This window comes from Solanum stenotomum, chromosome 12 (genome assembly GCF_019186545.1).
Source record: "Solanum stenotomum isolate F172 chromosome 12, ASM1918654v1, whole genome shotgun sequence".
In the NCBI taxonomy this organism is placed as follows: Eukaryota; Viridiplantae; Streptophyta; class Magnoliopsida; order Solanales; family Solanaceae; genus Solanum; species Solanum stenotomum.
Window position 1 is genome coordinate 45,559,459 of NC_064293.1, and position 18,031 is coordinate 45,577,489.

The 18,031-nt window shown below is 30.8% G+C and overlaps 1 protein-coding gene and 1 non-coding gene across 2 annotated transcripts; one reads left to right on the top strand and one right to left on the bottom strand.

Annotated features, from left to right (window-relative positions):
• Positions 1 to 5,049: 5,049 nt before the first annotated feature.
• On the bottom strand, positions 5,050 to 5,895 carry LOC125848761 (transcription factor HEC1). Its single transcript, XM_049528686.1, has one exon. It carries the CDS (start codon positions 5,767 to 5,769, stop codon positions 5,104 to 5,106), a length of 666 nt encoding a protein of 221 aa, XP_049384643.1. The 5' UTR covers positions 5,770 to 5,895; the 3' UTR covers positions 5,050 to 5,103.
• A 6,667-nt stretch (positions 5,896 to 12,562) lies between these two features.
• On the top strand, positions 12,563 to 12,635 carry TRNAR-UCU (transfer RNA arginine (anticodon UCU)). Its single transcript has one exon. It is a non-coding gene; the product is annotated as a tRNA-Arg (tRNA).
• The last annotated feature ends 5,396 nt before the right edge of the window (positions 12,636 to 18,031 follow it).

Below are 18,031 nucleotides of genomic sequence, written 5' to 3' on the forward strand. Positions count from 1 at the left end.
AGGGGTCGTTTGGTAGAGTGTATAAGAATAATGCTTCTATGTTGTATTAGTAATGCATGCATTAGTAATGCAAGCATTAGTAATGCTTGCATTAGTTATGCTTGCATTATTTCTTATACATTGTTTGGTTTGATGTATTGGAAATAGCAAGCCTTGTATAAAGACTATTAAAAAAATATTTGTTTACAAAAATACCCCCACATTCTTTTACAAAAATAATAATAATAATAATATAATAATTATTATTAATAATTATAATATAATAATAATAATAATTATTATTATAATTATAATTATAATAATAATAATAATAATTATAATAATAATAATTATAATTATAATTATAATAATAATAATAATTATTAATAATTATAATATAATAATAATTATTATTATTATAATAATTAATTATTATTATTATTATTATTATTATTATTATTATTATTATTATTAATAGAGGGTAGTTTTGTCATTAGTTAATCCAATGCATGCATTAAAACCATTGCATTGCTAATACCTAGAAATCCATGGTATTAGCAATACACACTTTAATACACAATAGAGTGTATAACTAATGCAAGCATTAGTTATACATAGGTTGGAAAAGAGTACCAAACAAGGTACTAGTAATACACAGTGCTAATGCATGCGTTATTTTTCCTAATAAACTCTACCAAACGACCCCTTAGAATACTAGATTTAGTAGTAGAAGAAGTACAGAAAAATTAGTTCCACTAAAATGAGAGGTAATTCCTCAATTTATAGAAAACGGAAGGTAGTGTGAAAAAGTTCTTATTGTGCCTTATCGGAAAGGTCACAAACCTTTGGAAAAGTCATAATCTTTCGGAAAGGTCACAATCTTTCATAAAAGTCACAATTTTTTATAAAAATCGCAACTTTTCATAAAAATCACAACTTTTCATAAAAATCGCAACTCTTCATCTTCTATTCACACCTTTTAAAACTCAACACAAACTAGACCATCTATTATTCTTTTGACCCTTAAAAGTAACTATCTAACCTTGAACCAACCTGAGTTGCGGTATAGTTGTGGTACTGCTCTATTCTTAATTTGAGATATTAAGTTCGAGCTTTGTATATGAAGAAATTTTTGTTGGGAGCGTTACCTCCGAATGGTTCATGCAATATGAGATCTAGATTTAATTGGAACTTCAATGTGAGTTTTGTACATCAAGTGTGGAAAATCAAAATGTTACCCCAAGATCAGATATCTTTTATTTTTTCCACCCGGTGCCCAGAGATGTTATTCTGACAAGGGGAAGTCGCTCAAATAATAAGTACTCTCACTTCCAACTCTAAGAATGTAAGTTCGAGGGTAGAAGCTTGGAGCTCCCGCATAGGGGTAAAAAAAAGTAGATGACATGAGTTGTTTATTTATAAAAAAATAAAAATAAAAATTAATTTGATTAATTTTTAAGGGCCCGTTGGCCATGCGATATGGTATCATGATATGGTATTATGATATGGAATCATGAGATGAAATTGAAGGTTTGTTTGGACATGCGATATGGAATTTTTGTATTGTATATTTTCTTATAAACAAAAAAATCCCATAGTTGTAAAACTATTAAAATAGCCCCAATTTTTTATTCAATCTTATCAAATAAATAAAAAATTATAAAATCGCATAATAAACTGTTACAAAGTTATTTGTTCTCCACTTAAGTAATTGTTTTATCTAACTTTAATTTAATAAAAAAAATTGAACATAAATTGTAGTGTACTAGTCTTTAATATAATCCTCCCACATAGTACAAACAATTTCCTCACGTTGAACTTGTATTTCTCGATCATGTAACCGAGAAGACGAACCAACATTGTTACTTTGAGCCATTTGTTGGTCAATATCCTCCGCAACTATATCTTCATGTTCATAGACCATAAATATTTCATCACTACTTTGGTATTTTCGCAAATAATTATGTAACACTGCACAAACTATGACAATTTTCACTTGTGTATCAATATCATAATGGTTCATGCCTTGTTTCAGTATTCTAAATCTATTTTTCCAAGCTCCAAAAGTCCGTTCAATCACATTGCGCAGAGATGAATGCCTTTAATTAAATAGTTTTTTGGCATTTTGAGGCTCTCTTTCACTTCCTCGATAATCTTGCAAATGATAGCATAGTCCTTTGTATGGAACTAAAAATCCTTTTGTGTTTCGGAAACCATCATCAACAACATAATATTTATCTACCAAAAAACATTTTATAAAGAATTACTAAAAGCATATGTGACGTAAATGAGACAGTTTTGTGTAAATAAATAATATTTATTCTAAGGATGTAATTTAAAGTTATCATGTGGCGGAAATATGTAACTAAATACTAATAACTTACACATAAAATATAAATGTGCACTTATTAAGGCCAAAAAATAAATTTATTAATGTGATTGAAATTTTACCTTAAACTAAGGCCAAAATCGAGTATTATGTAGAATTTTGGAATGTACACCAGTCATGTTTTTTGGTTGTATAAATGTTGGTGTTATCTTACTAATTGCCTCGGCAACTATTTTAACATGCCAGTTAATTGTTTCAAGCGAATGTTGAAAAGTTTCACAATCCTGAGGTGTGAGTTAAAGTGACTATATGTTAGTGAGAAAAATAAATTTTATGTCGATGAGAATAATAAATTTTAAAAAGTAATAATGTGATTATAAATTTTATTTACATATGAAACAAATGATTAGTAGATATAAATGTGGAGTTGTTTTAACAAAATATAAACTAATGGATCAATTGTTGTATTAAAATATCTCAAATCATGATATGGAATTACCATGCAATTCCATATCATGGTTTTTGGAGAATATGGTATCACCCCTCATGATATGAAATAATGAGATGGAATCAGCATAAAATCGCATGTCCAAACGCTGATTTCATCTCACGATACCATATCGTGATATGGTATCCAGGGGCGGACCTACAGTGGTTCAAGTGGGTTCATATGAACCCACTTCGTTAAAAAATAACACTGTATATATATGTATATTTAATCAGTTTTTAAAATTTTATATGTNATAAAAATCACAACTTTTCATAAAAATCGCAACTCTTCATCTTCTATTCACACCTTTTAAAACTCAACACAAACTAGACCATCTATTATTCTTTTGACCCTTAAAAGTAACTATCTAACCTTGAACCAACCTGAGTTGCGGTATAGTTGTGGTACTGCTCTATTCTTAATTTGAGATATTAAGTTCGAGCTTTGTATATGAAGAAATTTTTGTTGGGAGCGTTACCTCCGAATGGTTCATGCAATATGAGATCTAGATTTAATCGGAATTTCAATGTGAGTTTTGTACATCAAGTGTGGAAATCAAAATGTTACCCCAAGATCAAATATCTTTTATTTTTTCCACCCGGTGCCCGGAGATGTTATTCTGACAAGGGAAAGTTGCTCAAATAATAAGTACTCTCACTTTCAACTCTAAGAATGTAAGTTCGAGGGTGGAAGCTTGGAGCTCCCGCATAGGGGTTAAAAAAAGTAGATGACAGGAGTTGTTTATTTATAAAAAAATAAAAATAAAAATTAATTTGACCAATTTTTAAATCAATTCAAACACCTTCTTATTAGCTCTATATAAGCATTTTTATTTTAATCTTTGCAACAAATTTTGAAATCATTCTTTAAATACTCACGTGAATGTCAGATTTTATCGCAGACTATAATATTGTCACTGCATAATAGAAGCTACAACCACCGACACTGATCCCTACCACATATTTAATATTGTTGTCAATCATCGCCACCGCCCACCAATATAATTATTACCAACACCGCTAGCTACTTCCGCAAAACCACCATTGCTATTCACTTTGACTACCAACCGCCTCCATCACCACTGCCTACCACTGCACAACCACCACATCAAAAACCTCTACCGTCACTCTGTCAGACACCACCTCTACTACTTAATCAAACAAACAACTAAAGGGTTTATAAAAGAGAATACAAAGAATTAGCGACAGATAAAATTTCATTGTCAAACAATAAAATTTCATTTAGCTATGAATTAACACGGACAATAGTCAATAAGAAATTTCAGTAACTAGGAATTACCGATAAATTCATAACTAATGTCATGGAGTATTTTCTAATAGTAAGACTTTAAAAAGATGTCCACGAAAAATAACAAATTTGATAGAAGAAAAAAGTTTATTGTATACGTGCACAAATAAAAGGAGAAAAAAAAAATGTCGTTGGAGATATCTGAGACAGCACCCCAAGTTGTTGCAAACAGGTGGGTCTGAAAAGCGAAATGCCTCGTTGGTATAAAGATCTCATTAGTTGTTCTTCTTGTTGTTGCTTTGCTCTTTTTGCGAAGGGGTAGACATTTGTATGTGTAATTTCACGTGCAACTTGCTAACCAATTCTAATTTAATATTATAACTAGCTAATTATTGTAGGTCGATTGTCTGACAAATATTTGTTGAATAAAAACACTCACAATATTAATTAGATACCAAGGAAAATTGCATTTTTATCACCAAAAATTTGACCCATTTTTAGTCCTGTTAATCAAAGGTGATTCTTATGAACTTTTTATAAATAAAGAACGTTGTTTGTGCTTAGATATTATTATATAAAACTCAATTTAAATATAAAATAAGGTGAAGTCATAATAAAAACAGAAATACATTTATGACTGTGTAGGAAATTGAAAGAAAGTCTTATCACACAAAGTCTAGTAACACGTTGAGAGAATATCAATCAATCTGCTCAACAGTGTAAGAACCCACGCCTATTAAATCCAAAATGTCCAACTCTGCTCACCATTTGCCTTGCTTCTAGCGAAAGACTGGAATTACAAACACAAGACAAACCTAGTCCCTTATGAAACATCTGATAAAATTGGAACGATATTGAAAAAATTAGCATGGTCCCTTGCGCAAAAGTTAAACATAGCGCAACTGGTACAAACACAAGAGAAAACTAAGACTAGCCTTGTTGGGGTTCAGGGATGACTGGGAAATCAAAGTAACACACACCATTTAGCCAATTTTTTTACAAATAGCATGATCATGATCAGGACGCCGTGTACATATGTTATTTGATTTTATTTTAACTAAGCATTTTGTGCACTAGAGTTCATGGATGGATGAGGCTGGCATGCCCTAATAGAGCTTGAATTATAATTCATTGGCCCTGACGATGACATTGCTGTTGAAAATCCAGAAATCATCGGCCTATTATTAACCGCGGCTTGCTCTAAAGATTGAAGTTGCTTCTTTAAAAACTTAACATAATGGACAGCCTCATCTAACATTGAAGCAGTATCCATTTTAGTTCCTCCAGGGACTAGTCTTTGCAAAATCCTTATCCTTTCGCTTATTCGTTCCCTCCGATGCCTAGCTGCCACACTCTGTGGATCCTTCGATATCTTAACATTTTTTCTCTTGGGAGGTTTAACTGATTCGGGATCAATGTGAATCGGCTGCATCATCGCGATACGAAAAATCATCTCCCTCATAGCCTCCATAGAATTTCTCCTCTGTAAACACGAGTAATCATTTCCACTACCATGAGACGCCGATGCAATAATTTCATCGATCGATGAAAGTATTGGCATCGCGGCGGGCTCTTCAATTGGATTGCCCATGAATGAGAAATTAGATGGAGGAGAAGTCATTAGGTAATTGGAGTTATGGAGTGGTGGTTGCAATGGTATCATTTCAATATTGCTATTGGAGAATCCAAGTTCTAGTGAGTGAGCAATATTTTGTAACTCCATGATTTGTTTTGTAAGGTAAGAAGGAAAAAAAAACAGGGGATATATAGAAATATTAGAATGAAAGATGGGCTAAAAGGGATTCAGGGGATACCACTATGAGAAGTGTTCCTTTGAGCACAGCATGGAATTGTCAGTGCTATATGTGCATATATATGACAAGTTGTGACCTACTCCTATATATGTTTTTATATTCCAAATAATATGCAATGATACAGATCACATTGTTTATTTTTTTAATTTATTTTTCGTTAACAGTAGTAGCATTTCCATTTGCAGGTAATTTGAGAGTTACAAAAGCTTGAGTCATAGTGTCAGATGTAATAACGAGTAGATATTTTTTGTGTAAATATAAAAGGGGAATGCGTTTGAGTAAAGGTGCATGAACCAAAAAGGGCAGCAATGACTAAAGAGTTAAAACAGAGGTATGGTCTGGGAATGAAAAACTAGATACATTTGCCTTTAGAAAAAATTAACTTAAAATGGTAACCCCACAACACATGACATCTGTCAGAAGGATAACAAGTCTGGTTTCAGAAGTGGGGTAGTCAAGAAAGATGAACTTACCTGGAAAGTAGCCCATCTTCCATTTCTACATTGAGCTACAGGCATGATGGATGTGTGGAGATTCAGTTTTATAGCTCTTTACAAATTTATTTATATATATACATATAAAAGATCTCAAAAAGGTTACTAGTTTTCTTCTATTCAATTCGTAAGTAACATTTACACAAAATATTAGTATAAGTTCGGACAAATTCAATATTTTCTTACTTTAGATCATTTAATTGTATAAACACTAATTACACATATAATAATTAAAATGAACAATGAATTTGATAATGGTAAGTTCAAAGTCATAAATTTCAAATACTGACTTCGTCTCGAAGGATAGCAGGCATCCTGCTACACAACTGTTTTACTTGAATATAATGATGCTTCTATGGCACGTATCTCGATCTCGATTTAGGAAGTTTTTGAGAAGTAAACTTTAGTTGGACCGACCCTCTGCTCCTCTCAAGTTGAGAAAATGACCTGTTTTGGACCAAACATGGAAATTTAACTGCCTGGTAAAACAGAGTCTGACTATATTTTACATCATGAAAATGTTAGTCCAAACTCCCCTTACAAGTTACGGCTTTTCTGAAATATTCTGCTTGATCAGAACACCACACGAAGCAACGTTTTTATACTACTCGAAAACTTGCGTGCTTATACAAAATTGCATACTTTACCAATGATTAAATAGTTAGTATTAAGCTAAAAAAAAATTTATGAAAAAGTCATTCAACTTTGCCTGCCTGATACGTTTGAAAGTCAATATACAATTATTCGAATAAAAAGATCACTCAACTATATGGGTAAGTATTAGAGAGGAAAGACTCAAAATAGTCCCTCATCTTTGGGTTAAGGCTCAAAGTCATTCCTTGAGTATTCACATGGAGCACTAATAGTCTCTCATGTTAGCAATATTGGTGCACTTTTGGTCCTCTCCTAAATTTTTGCCTATTTTTTAACATTAATTTTGTTCACAATTTTATGTAAGGAATGTCCAATCGTCTTTTTATATATTTAGTAGAAATAATAACTCTATGTGAGAGAAGGTGATAAGAAGAACACATTGTTCTGTTCAGTAGAAATATTATTGTAGTTAAACTAAGAACATCTTAACATATGACGTTGGAAGAAAAGAAAAAATTTGTACTATTGCACATGAAATTATCGTGATGAACCTCTCGACTTTACCTGCAATACGATTTCTACTAAACAAAATAAGGTGTTTTTTCTTCTCATATTCTCTCATATGGAGTTATAATTTTTCCTAAATATATAAAATGACGATTGAATATCTCATACATAAGTTATGGATAAAATCAATGTTAAAAAATATGCAAAATTTTGGACGAGGACCAAAAGTGCACCAATATTGCAAACATGAGAGACTATTAATGCTCCATGTGAAAACTCAACAATGACTTTGAGCCTTAACCCAAAGGTGAGGGACTATTTTGAGCCTTTCCTCAAGTATTAGATAAGTCACTAATTATAATCATACCCAGATAACTTGGATCTCACCAGAAGAAATGCTCAGAGGAATGAATGCAGGGAAGATAATCAGAAATCAGAATGGGGCCTACGCATTTTGTTTTGGAATCAGCAATAGCTTATATCTTAGGGTAAATTATTTTATCAGATAACCTCTACATTTATATCATAAAAATCATTAATAACAATATATTCAAGTGTAGTCTCACACACGTGTAGAGTCTGAAAATTATCAACAAATTAACACAAAGCAACCCCATTTTCCTCGTAAGCTGATCAATTTGGAATTGGAAAAAGCCCCAACCCCATATTTGTTCTTGATTTTAGTATTTTATTGTTTCTTTTATAAAGTACTCCCATCAAATTAGCCAATGAGCCCTATACCCTACCAATCTTATTATATTATGTCATATGGAAAAAAAAAATGTATATATTCCAAATAATTGTACTGGGTAGGACGTATCCTCTATAAGATCTAAATATTTCTCATCAGCAATGTTAGATAATATATACAATAGTAAGTAACATAAATAAAGTATTTTTCTGCAAGTGGTTCCAAATGATAACTTACTTTTTCCCTTTTATTTATTTTTCCCCTCCCAAGAGAAAACTTATTAAACATGTAGTCATCTAGATGAAATGAAGAATCCACAGCTGGTTTCAATATAACTAACAACAATTACGCTTCAATACGAAATAAATTAAGGTCGACTATATGATAATCATATTTGTGTCAGAAATAAATAAAAAAGGAAGGATGTCATATGCATGTATGTGATTAATCCAGCAGATTCGAAGGTACTACGACAATATATATAATATGAAATTTGATATTTGTTGGATGGCACTGTGTGATGATTGATGATATTTATTATAAAGGAGGAGTATGGAGAGCGTCATGATCCCTTTAAACCGACAGTGGAGGAGTCACCTTTACAAAATTTTGAAGGAAAAACAAGTCACTTTTTACAAATTATTATTCACTTTCACTTTGATTTAAGGTATATGTCATCACTTAGTTTTACTAATAACTAATAAGAGGTTAATTTGTTTTAGGAACCTTTCGTTACGGTTAATGGACTATGTAATGTACAGTAAAACCTCTATAAATTAATACTTGGTAAATTATTAATCTTTCTAAAGCAATATTTTTCTCCGATCTCGACTTGGGCCAATGGAAAAAATCATCAATTTTGATAAGATAATAAGATAATATATTTTCAGAAGACCCCTATATAAATATATGGTCCCATTAATATCATAAATTAATAATTCTTTAAAAGTACAAATATATCTAAGACAATTTAGTGAAATATGATTTTATTGTGTTCTAGTTTTTTCTTAAAAGTTAAATCTAATTGAAGTTCATCTCTAACTTTTCTTATTGCATCCAAGAGCTATGGTGTTGTCTTTTCGAACTATACCATAAAATTGTGAAGAGTTCTAGATATGATAATTGCTTCCTTATGCGTAACTGGTTCCAAATGTATAGTATCATCTTCAACTTCATCATCAACATTGTTTTTTCCGATGGTATCCACAATTTCTTCTAAGCTCTGGACCTATATGAATATGTATCACTTTCACCCGGATAATCCGACAGGCAGGGGCAGATCTATTCAGGCGGGTGGGGGTGTCATGCCACCCACGAGCTTCGACGGAAACTTTATGTATATAGGTATATATATACACAGTCTATATGTAAATAATAAATCCGCCACCCACAGTACCAAAGTACTCTGTGGTGCCCGTGGTAAAAGGTCAAATGTTTAAGCCTCAGGTCGTGGGATTGAACCCATTTGACACATTTTCACTTTTTTTTTCTAGGTCGCGGGATCGAACCCATTTGACACATTTTCACTTTTTTTCTTTTTTAAAACAGAAGGCTCCTCTCATAAATCATAGTAATAGCTTTTCAACCTTCTTTTTTTCTTTTTTACCATTGTTTCAAATTATTTGCTACTTTCTTTATCTTTAAATAATTTTATAAGTAAGAAATTTAGCCTAATTCATCCTACTCCTAACATTAGATATTATTTTTCTATCCTATATTAATTATTTCCATTTTACTAAAAATAGTTACTAAAAGTTATTTGTCAATTAACAAAATTAAACAACAATTTTTAATTTTATTTATTTATCCTAACAATTAATTTTTCTTTAAAGTGTAAACAAAATTTGTAAAAAATTACAAAAATGTTTATCTTAAAGATTAAAGTAGTAAACTATCATTTTTATTTATAATTTCTTAAAGAAGTAAAAGAAAAAGTTAATAACTAATAGAAAGAGGTATAAATTGTTTTTTTTTCTCTTCTCAATAATTTCATAAACACTTAAATGCATCAAATATTTTGCAACAAGAAAATATAACAAAAAGATCATCAGTAATTTTAACCAATAATTATATAAGTTTTGGTACCATTTTCATAAAAATAGAAAATCATCCATAAACTCCTACATATATACATACTCTCTCAATTTATATGATATTTTTTTATTCTTGAAATTCAAGCTATTTGAAATTTAATTAATATTTAAAAATATTTATTATTCTTACATTAACATAATAAGAATTGCAACTTATGTTTGTTCATAAATATTACCTTCTCGCTAAGTTGCAATTCAACTAAAAACATTATTAGTTGCGATTCTTGTCATATTTATATAATTTTTTTAAAAAAAGAACAAAAAAATACACCTTATAGCTTGACTTTCAAGAACAAAAAATAACCTATAAATTAATGGAGAGAGTAAAATGAAAAAAAGAAAATAGGTTAATTATATTTATATTTTGTTGATTGACAAGTAATTTTAAATAACTATTTATGTTTATCCTAAAAATAATACAATTAAAAACAAATATCTTAATTTATCTTAGTTTAACTCTTTTTTAAATACGTACTTATTTGACTTTAAATTAAAATAAATATTAATATGTTTATGTTTATTTGATTTTTGACAAATGAACATTATGAACCACCATAAATTTTTCGTAAACAGCCTACAAACACTTTTTAAAAAATTTATACATGTTCTTTATTTCCATTTTATTGATTGATTTGTCGTATAAATCGAAAAGACGAGTAATTCGAATCAAACATAAAGATAATTTAGGCGATAAGTCTGTTTGGCACCCAGAGAGTCTAAATCCTGGATCCACCACTACCAACAGGTTATTGACATCAATTTTATTATGGTAAGCGAGATAATTAATCATGACCTCAAGTTGATGAATGACGTTTTCACAAGTGGGTTCATTCAAATTCTATGAGATTGCATCCTCCGAACGAATTTTACAGTGTCGAAAATAATTTGCTATTGTCTTTTGCTGAACATTTGTTGTCCAAGCAGGGATTGCAAAATAGCATCGAAAACATTAATCTTTGTTGGATCAGTTTGTTCCGCTTCATAGCCTTCAAATATCCTACGATAAAATCTCTTACAATAATACATCTTGAAAGCTCTTATTATCCCCGCATCACAAGGTTGAATTTTGGATGTCATGTTGGGTGGCAACAAAAAAAATTCAACATTTTGTAGTCTTTCAATATTTCTATTATGGGTTGGACAATTATCTACCATAAGCAAAACTCGTCTACCATGCATTTTGTGGTCAAACCAACGAATATATTCATAAAAAAACACACTTGTCATCCATGCTCTTTTGTTTGCCCGATAGTGACAACTCAATAAATATGATACATAAATTAGTAAGATACAATGATTTTGATGTATTCGTTGTACTTTATAAATAATATTTTTTTATGTGAAATCAATAAATATGATACATAAAGTAGTAAGATACAATGATTTTGATATAATTAAAATTAACCTTCATTAAATCTCAAACCATTCTTTAAATTAATAAATATTAATTTATCGATTAAATAATATCTCTATAAAATAATAAAATTTCATGATTCCACCTATATTAATTTATAGAGATTTTACTGCAATGTGTTAAGCTGGAGCACAAAGTCTCGTTAAATTAGTGAATACAAATAGGGAATTGGTCCATTCAGATTGGGTTGGATTTTTTAAGTTCAGGTTCGAATTAATCGATTGGGTATTCAACATTTTTTGTTCTGACTTTTAAGCTTTAAAAGCAAGCTTATTATAAAAGACAATAATTGAAGCAAAATACATTCTTTTTAGGTGTAACAAAATTTATGAGGTTACCAACAAGGATTGTGGTAAGTACTCCTTCATTCTTAACCAAGAGATTTCGGGTTTGAGTCTTCTTGGGTATGAAGTCGCCTTTGTTAGGGAGGATTTAGTCGGACTACAATGTGAGTACCAGGAAAACAAAAAAAAAAGAAGAAATTTATGGGGTTAATGTATAACAGGTAGGGTATTATTGGACCTCTAAGACTTATTAGTAATTGATGACATATAGATATGACTAAATATAAGATGATAAATTTTGGACTTTGGAATATCTAAAAATTTAAATTACCAAATCTGATTTAAAAATAAAAACCATAACCTGATCCATAATTCAAAAATTTAAATCAAATGTCAAAAAGTTGGGATTTCTGGCTAAGTTCAAAGGTAGCACTTATCCTCTGTTGAAGTATTGATTTGGTATTAGAATAATTAGTGTATATAGTTTTAGAAGTATGCAAATTATATTATAACTTATATTTGAGGAAAACCATCAAATTGCTCTCAAATCAAGGATCTCCCAAGACTTTCAAAACCGGTTGTGTTCTTTAGTTATATTAAATTCCCAGCCATGATATATCAATCAGCGCCCATGGCCTAATGGATAAGGCGCTTGACTTCTAATCAAGCGATTGTGGGTTCGAGTCCCACTGGGCGTGAAATTTATTTTTGCATTTTCATTTTGTCCATCCTTGCCTATTCTATGTTTATTTATTGGGCCTAGTACTAAACAATTGGACCTATTCTATATTTATTGGGCCTAGTACTAAACAATTGGGCTGAAAGCAAGGCTATGTTGTTTGGGCTCTATTAATATTGTGTAGAGCAATTTTCACATATAACAAACAAAAAAATCATATTTGTATGCTATAACAAAGTTTGTATAATTACGCTCCATAGCAAACATATATATGTATAATTCGCTATACATATACAATTGAAAGCTATGTCTATTTTTCTATGCATATATACAAAAAGAAACAATTGTATAATTCGTTGGCTCCTCTTCAAATTTGTATTATTTCGCTGGCAGGCCATTTGTATAAATTGTTGTTAGCCTCTCGTTTGTATAAATCGTTGACAAAAATATTTGTATATAAAAAATCGCTCTCTTTCTCTTTATACAAACATAAATTATACATTATATTTGTATAATCTGTGTTTGTATAAAACGAGAAAGAAAGAAAGGCAAAAGAAAACTAGGCAGGAGAATATTGTATTATATAATTATAAGTGTATAAGATGAATAATATGTATTTGCATGTGTATATACAATTTTCTTTCGCTTTATACAAACATAAATTATACATTATACAAACATAAATTTTACATTATATTGTATAATCTGTGTTTGTATAAAATGAGAAAGAGAGAAAGGCAAAAGAAAACTGGGCAGGGGAATATTTTTATTGTATAATTATAAGTGTATAGGACGAATATATATGTATTTGCATGTGTATATATAATTTTCTCAAACGCAATTTATACAATTCTGTTGTATAAAGCGAGAGAGGCGAGCACAGAGGGAGCGAGCGAGAAAGGGAGAATGGCGAGCGAGAATTTGGAGGGAGAGAGGCGACTGACAAACGTTTGCTACGGGGCGCAATTAAATCAAATAATAGCTACTCCATTTATTTTAGATTATAAGTTTGTCATTCTGTACAATTATCCCTATCGTCTAAAACGACTAATTACTGAAACAGATTCTAAACTTGTTACTTAATTCCTGTGGGAATGAGGAAACTATAACTCCACGGAGAATGCTACAAGCTGTGGAGGAACTTAAGGAGATTGTAAGTGAAAAAAAAAAAACTAGTGTTACTGTGACATTGTTTCGAATAATCTAAGAATTTTGTCGATGATCCATAGCTAAATATAATCGTGAATGAGAGTTGACATCACATCTAAAGACAACAGAACTTAATTTTGACTCACCTTGATTTAAGGGTATCTATGGTTTAAAAATGACTTGGGCTCTATTGAAAGTGATTGTTTTTCAAGGTCCCTTAATAATTCATCAAATGCAGTGGACCTATTGTGTGGGAATGATATTGCTTTTATAAAAGAAAACAAAAAATTTGGGCAGGGAAAGTAAAATGAGAAAGAAATTACATGGTAAAGAGTTGAACTCTTAAATAGTTAACCAGCTGAGCTACTAAAATTACTCTATCTACATAATCAAGTTTTGGGCTTTATTTTCACAATGCACTCATGTTTGTAAATGATTTTTTAAAATATAAATGAGATAAACAGATATTTAGATTATTTTTTTAAGGGTATGATCTATGCAATATTGCACTGGCTATTTACCGTTCCTTCTTCCCAATTTCTTTTTAAACCTTGTCAATTCGTTTCAAAGTATAAAAAAAATAAAGAGCAAAATAAATTAATGCGACAAATTAATTGTTATCTTCAAAGCGATTAGTAGGAACTTTAGATTCAGAATATATTAATGGTAGTGAAAAATGGTTGCATTAAATATATACCAACACAAAGTAGATTAATATTCGTACACACTGTTTTTTTCTATTTGTGAGTATTATATTGGACATCTTGTTATTGTATATATCACCTCATATTTAAATATTCCGATGGGGATTGTTATCATACAAAATAACCAAGGGTCTGTATTCTGTCATATGCCAACTTTAGTGGATCAACATAACTTGAAAAAGTCAACTCTAATTTGCACTGCAAATTCCAAATAGCTATATAGAAAATTGTATTTTGGAAAAACTACATAATCACACATATTTTACTATCATATATACATATTTTATATCTAGTTTAAAAATATTACACAGAATACCATTTTTTAATAATTTTATTATGCATTTTAAAAAGTTAAATCAGATACACAATCTCTTAGATATGATATTAAATAATTATTTTAAAATAAATACGATATTAAATAATTATCTTAAATATAATCTCCTTAACTAATGGGATACTAAAAATTCAAATTTTATTTTATGTCACCTCACATCAGCCGATTCACTCCGCCAATCCGATTAACAGTATGTATCTCTCTACACCCCCATGTAATCCACTTTCTCCACTTCTTCCTCAACATCTCTGGCATGTTTTAAATCAACAACCAATTTTTGAATATTAGCAATATATAATTTTCTTTAGGTTTTTGATTATTTTCTAATGTATCTCAAATTTATACAATTTCATGTATCTGGGTTAGAATTCCCCTTTCTCTATTCGATAGTAGTTATTACATTGTATGAAGTTGTGTTGTATCCATAGAGCAAAGTCTCAAAATTCTGAAAATAGTATGAGTTCGTTATTCATCTCAATCAATTTGTTTCTAATATTAATTTAATGTATCTAATATTAATTTGATGTATCAAGTATCAATTTTATACGTTATATTAAAAATATGTATCTCGAATTATGTATCTAAATATGGAATATAAAAAAAGAAGAAGCATACAAATAATCTAATGATGTGTATCTAAATTTCATACATTATATAAAAAAACATGAATCTCGAATAAATAGTAAACATATACATCTAATTATGCGTATCTAAATATGAAATGTAACTGAAATAGGGACAAATCACGATCATAGAATATCTACCGTATCATTAATCAAAGAAAAATAGAAAATTATAAACATTCTTCCTTTTTTTAGCATCTTAAAATTTCTCATAGATGTAGAGATGACGGTAGAGTATCTATCGTAGCATATGTTTCTAGTTGTGCTTAGATTTGACAGACCTCCGTCAAATCCATAGAAAATTTTGCTTTTTCGTCCCTCCGATTAATGAAGATTGGAAGAAGGTCCTCAAATGTTGGATATGAAATTTGAGTCAATTGGAGAATGAAACTGTTAGGGAGAAACCATCACTATAATTTGGTAGGAAAACTAGAATAAAAAACAAATTAGATAAAATATACGAAATATTTTTTTTTCTTAAAGAAGAATTGTTGTCAATCTGTGTTTAAAGAATCTTACTGATTCTAACAAACTTTGCAGAAACACGAAGTTATCAAAGTTTAACAAACCAGTGAAGAACAGAAGAACATAAATTAATTCACAAATCTAAAATCTGTAACACATACCAGAATCTGGAAAAACAGAAAGAAGATCAAGCCCACTGAATGCACAGTGTCCCCTTAAGGAAATTATTCCCCTCTAGTATCCGAGGTTTGATTTGGAATATGTCCTCCCAGGATAGAATGATCTCAATCACCAGTGTATTGATACCCAAAACGCTGGTGTCAGCGAGCCACTCAACGGCAGTAAAGTACACTTAGAATACTAGATTTAGTAGTAGAAGAAGAAGTTCAGAAAATTCGTTTATAAAATGAAAGGAAATCCCTCAATTTATAGAAAACAAAGGGTAGTGTGAAAAGGTTCTTATTGTGCCTTACCGGAAAGGTCACAAACCTTTGGAAAAGTCACAATCTTTCGGAAAGGTCACCACCTTTCATAAAAGTCACAACTTTTCATAAAAGTCGCAACTTTTCATAAAAGTCGCAACTTTTCATAAAAGTCGCAACTTTTCATAAAAGTCGCAACTCTTCATAAAAGTCGCAACTTTTCATCAAAGTCACAACTCTTCATAAAAGTCGCAACTCTTCATTTTCCATTCACACCTTTTAAAAACCCAACAATCCCCCGCATGAATGGGGAATGACTCCAAGACAAAGAAACGGACAAATATGTGTACTTTACAAGCAAGAATTAATTGCATCTGGATAGGTAGGTTTCCCTTTGGACTTTCCGTAGTGAACATATGTCGGATATACTCGGTCAATCGGTAGATGCGATATCTTTGAACCGTCGAGCTTTGGTGTATACCTAGACAACCATATGTCACACAATTAACCCTTTACCGTTTATGGTTCTTACGGTTGTGTTCGTTTCAGCCATGAACACCTCCTGGTTTCATGAGTGTATAGAGAATAGGCTTTTGACAATAATTCTCTTTGAAACGGCTTACACTTCACACCCACATAGGTGATTTTTAACCGTGTTATCGCGTAGATACACTATTTGGTCAAATCTGCCAAACTTAGCAAATCATTAAAAACATTAAGCTTTAGTAACTCATTAACAAGCCTTAATGTTGTATCCTTGTTCCTGGGCATTGTCTTCATCATGAGAATGGATTGAGTTTGTTGACAATGCCGAACCGTCAGTCACAACTTTGTTTTTCTCCTTGAATCTAGCTCTTGGGATCCCCAGTCTGCTAGATAGAGTTACCGCCATGATGACTTGTCCTATGCCGTAAACTCATTCCCTTATATGATCTTTAAACTCTCTCTAGTTAGGCCTTTTTGTAAGTAGATCCGACACATTATCCTTTGACGTTACATAGTCAATTCTGATAATTCCACTAGAGAGTAGTTTTTTTTTAACGATATCTTGTCTATGTCCTATATGACTAGACTTTCCGTTATACATCATTCTCCATGCCCTACCTATTGCATCTTGACTATCAAAGTGTATGCATACTGATGCCAAAGGTTTGGGTCAAAAAGAATATCTATCAAGAAATTCCGGAGTCTTTCAATTTATTCACCGACCTTATTTAGAGCACCTAGCTCAGAGATCATTGTAGAGCTAGCAATACATGTCTTTTTTGGAAAATTTCCAAGAGACTGCTCCTCCACCAAGAGTAAATACATATCCACTCGTGGATTTTACTCTATTTGATCCCGGTGATCCAATTTACATCACTATATCCTTTCAATATTGTATGATATTTGTATAATGCAAGACATAGTTTTGAGTATGTTTTAAATACCCCAAAACTCTTTTCATTTTCATCCAATGAGTTTAATTGGGATTATTTGTGAACCGACTCAGTTTATTAATAGCACAAGCTATATCTGATCGCGTACACTTTTTGATATACATCATACTTCCCAATACTCTAGTATAATCCAATTATGAGTCACTTTCACCTTCATTCTTTTGAAGTGTAAAGCTCACATTATTGGAGTCTTGACAATATTAAAATCCAAATATTTGAACTAGTCAAGTACTTTTTCAATGTAATGAGACCGTGACAATGCTAAACATCTTGGAGTTC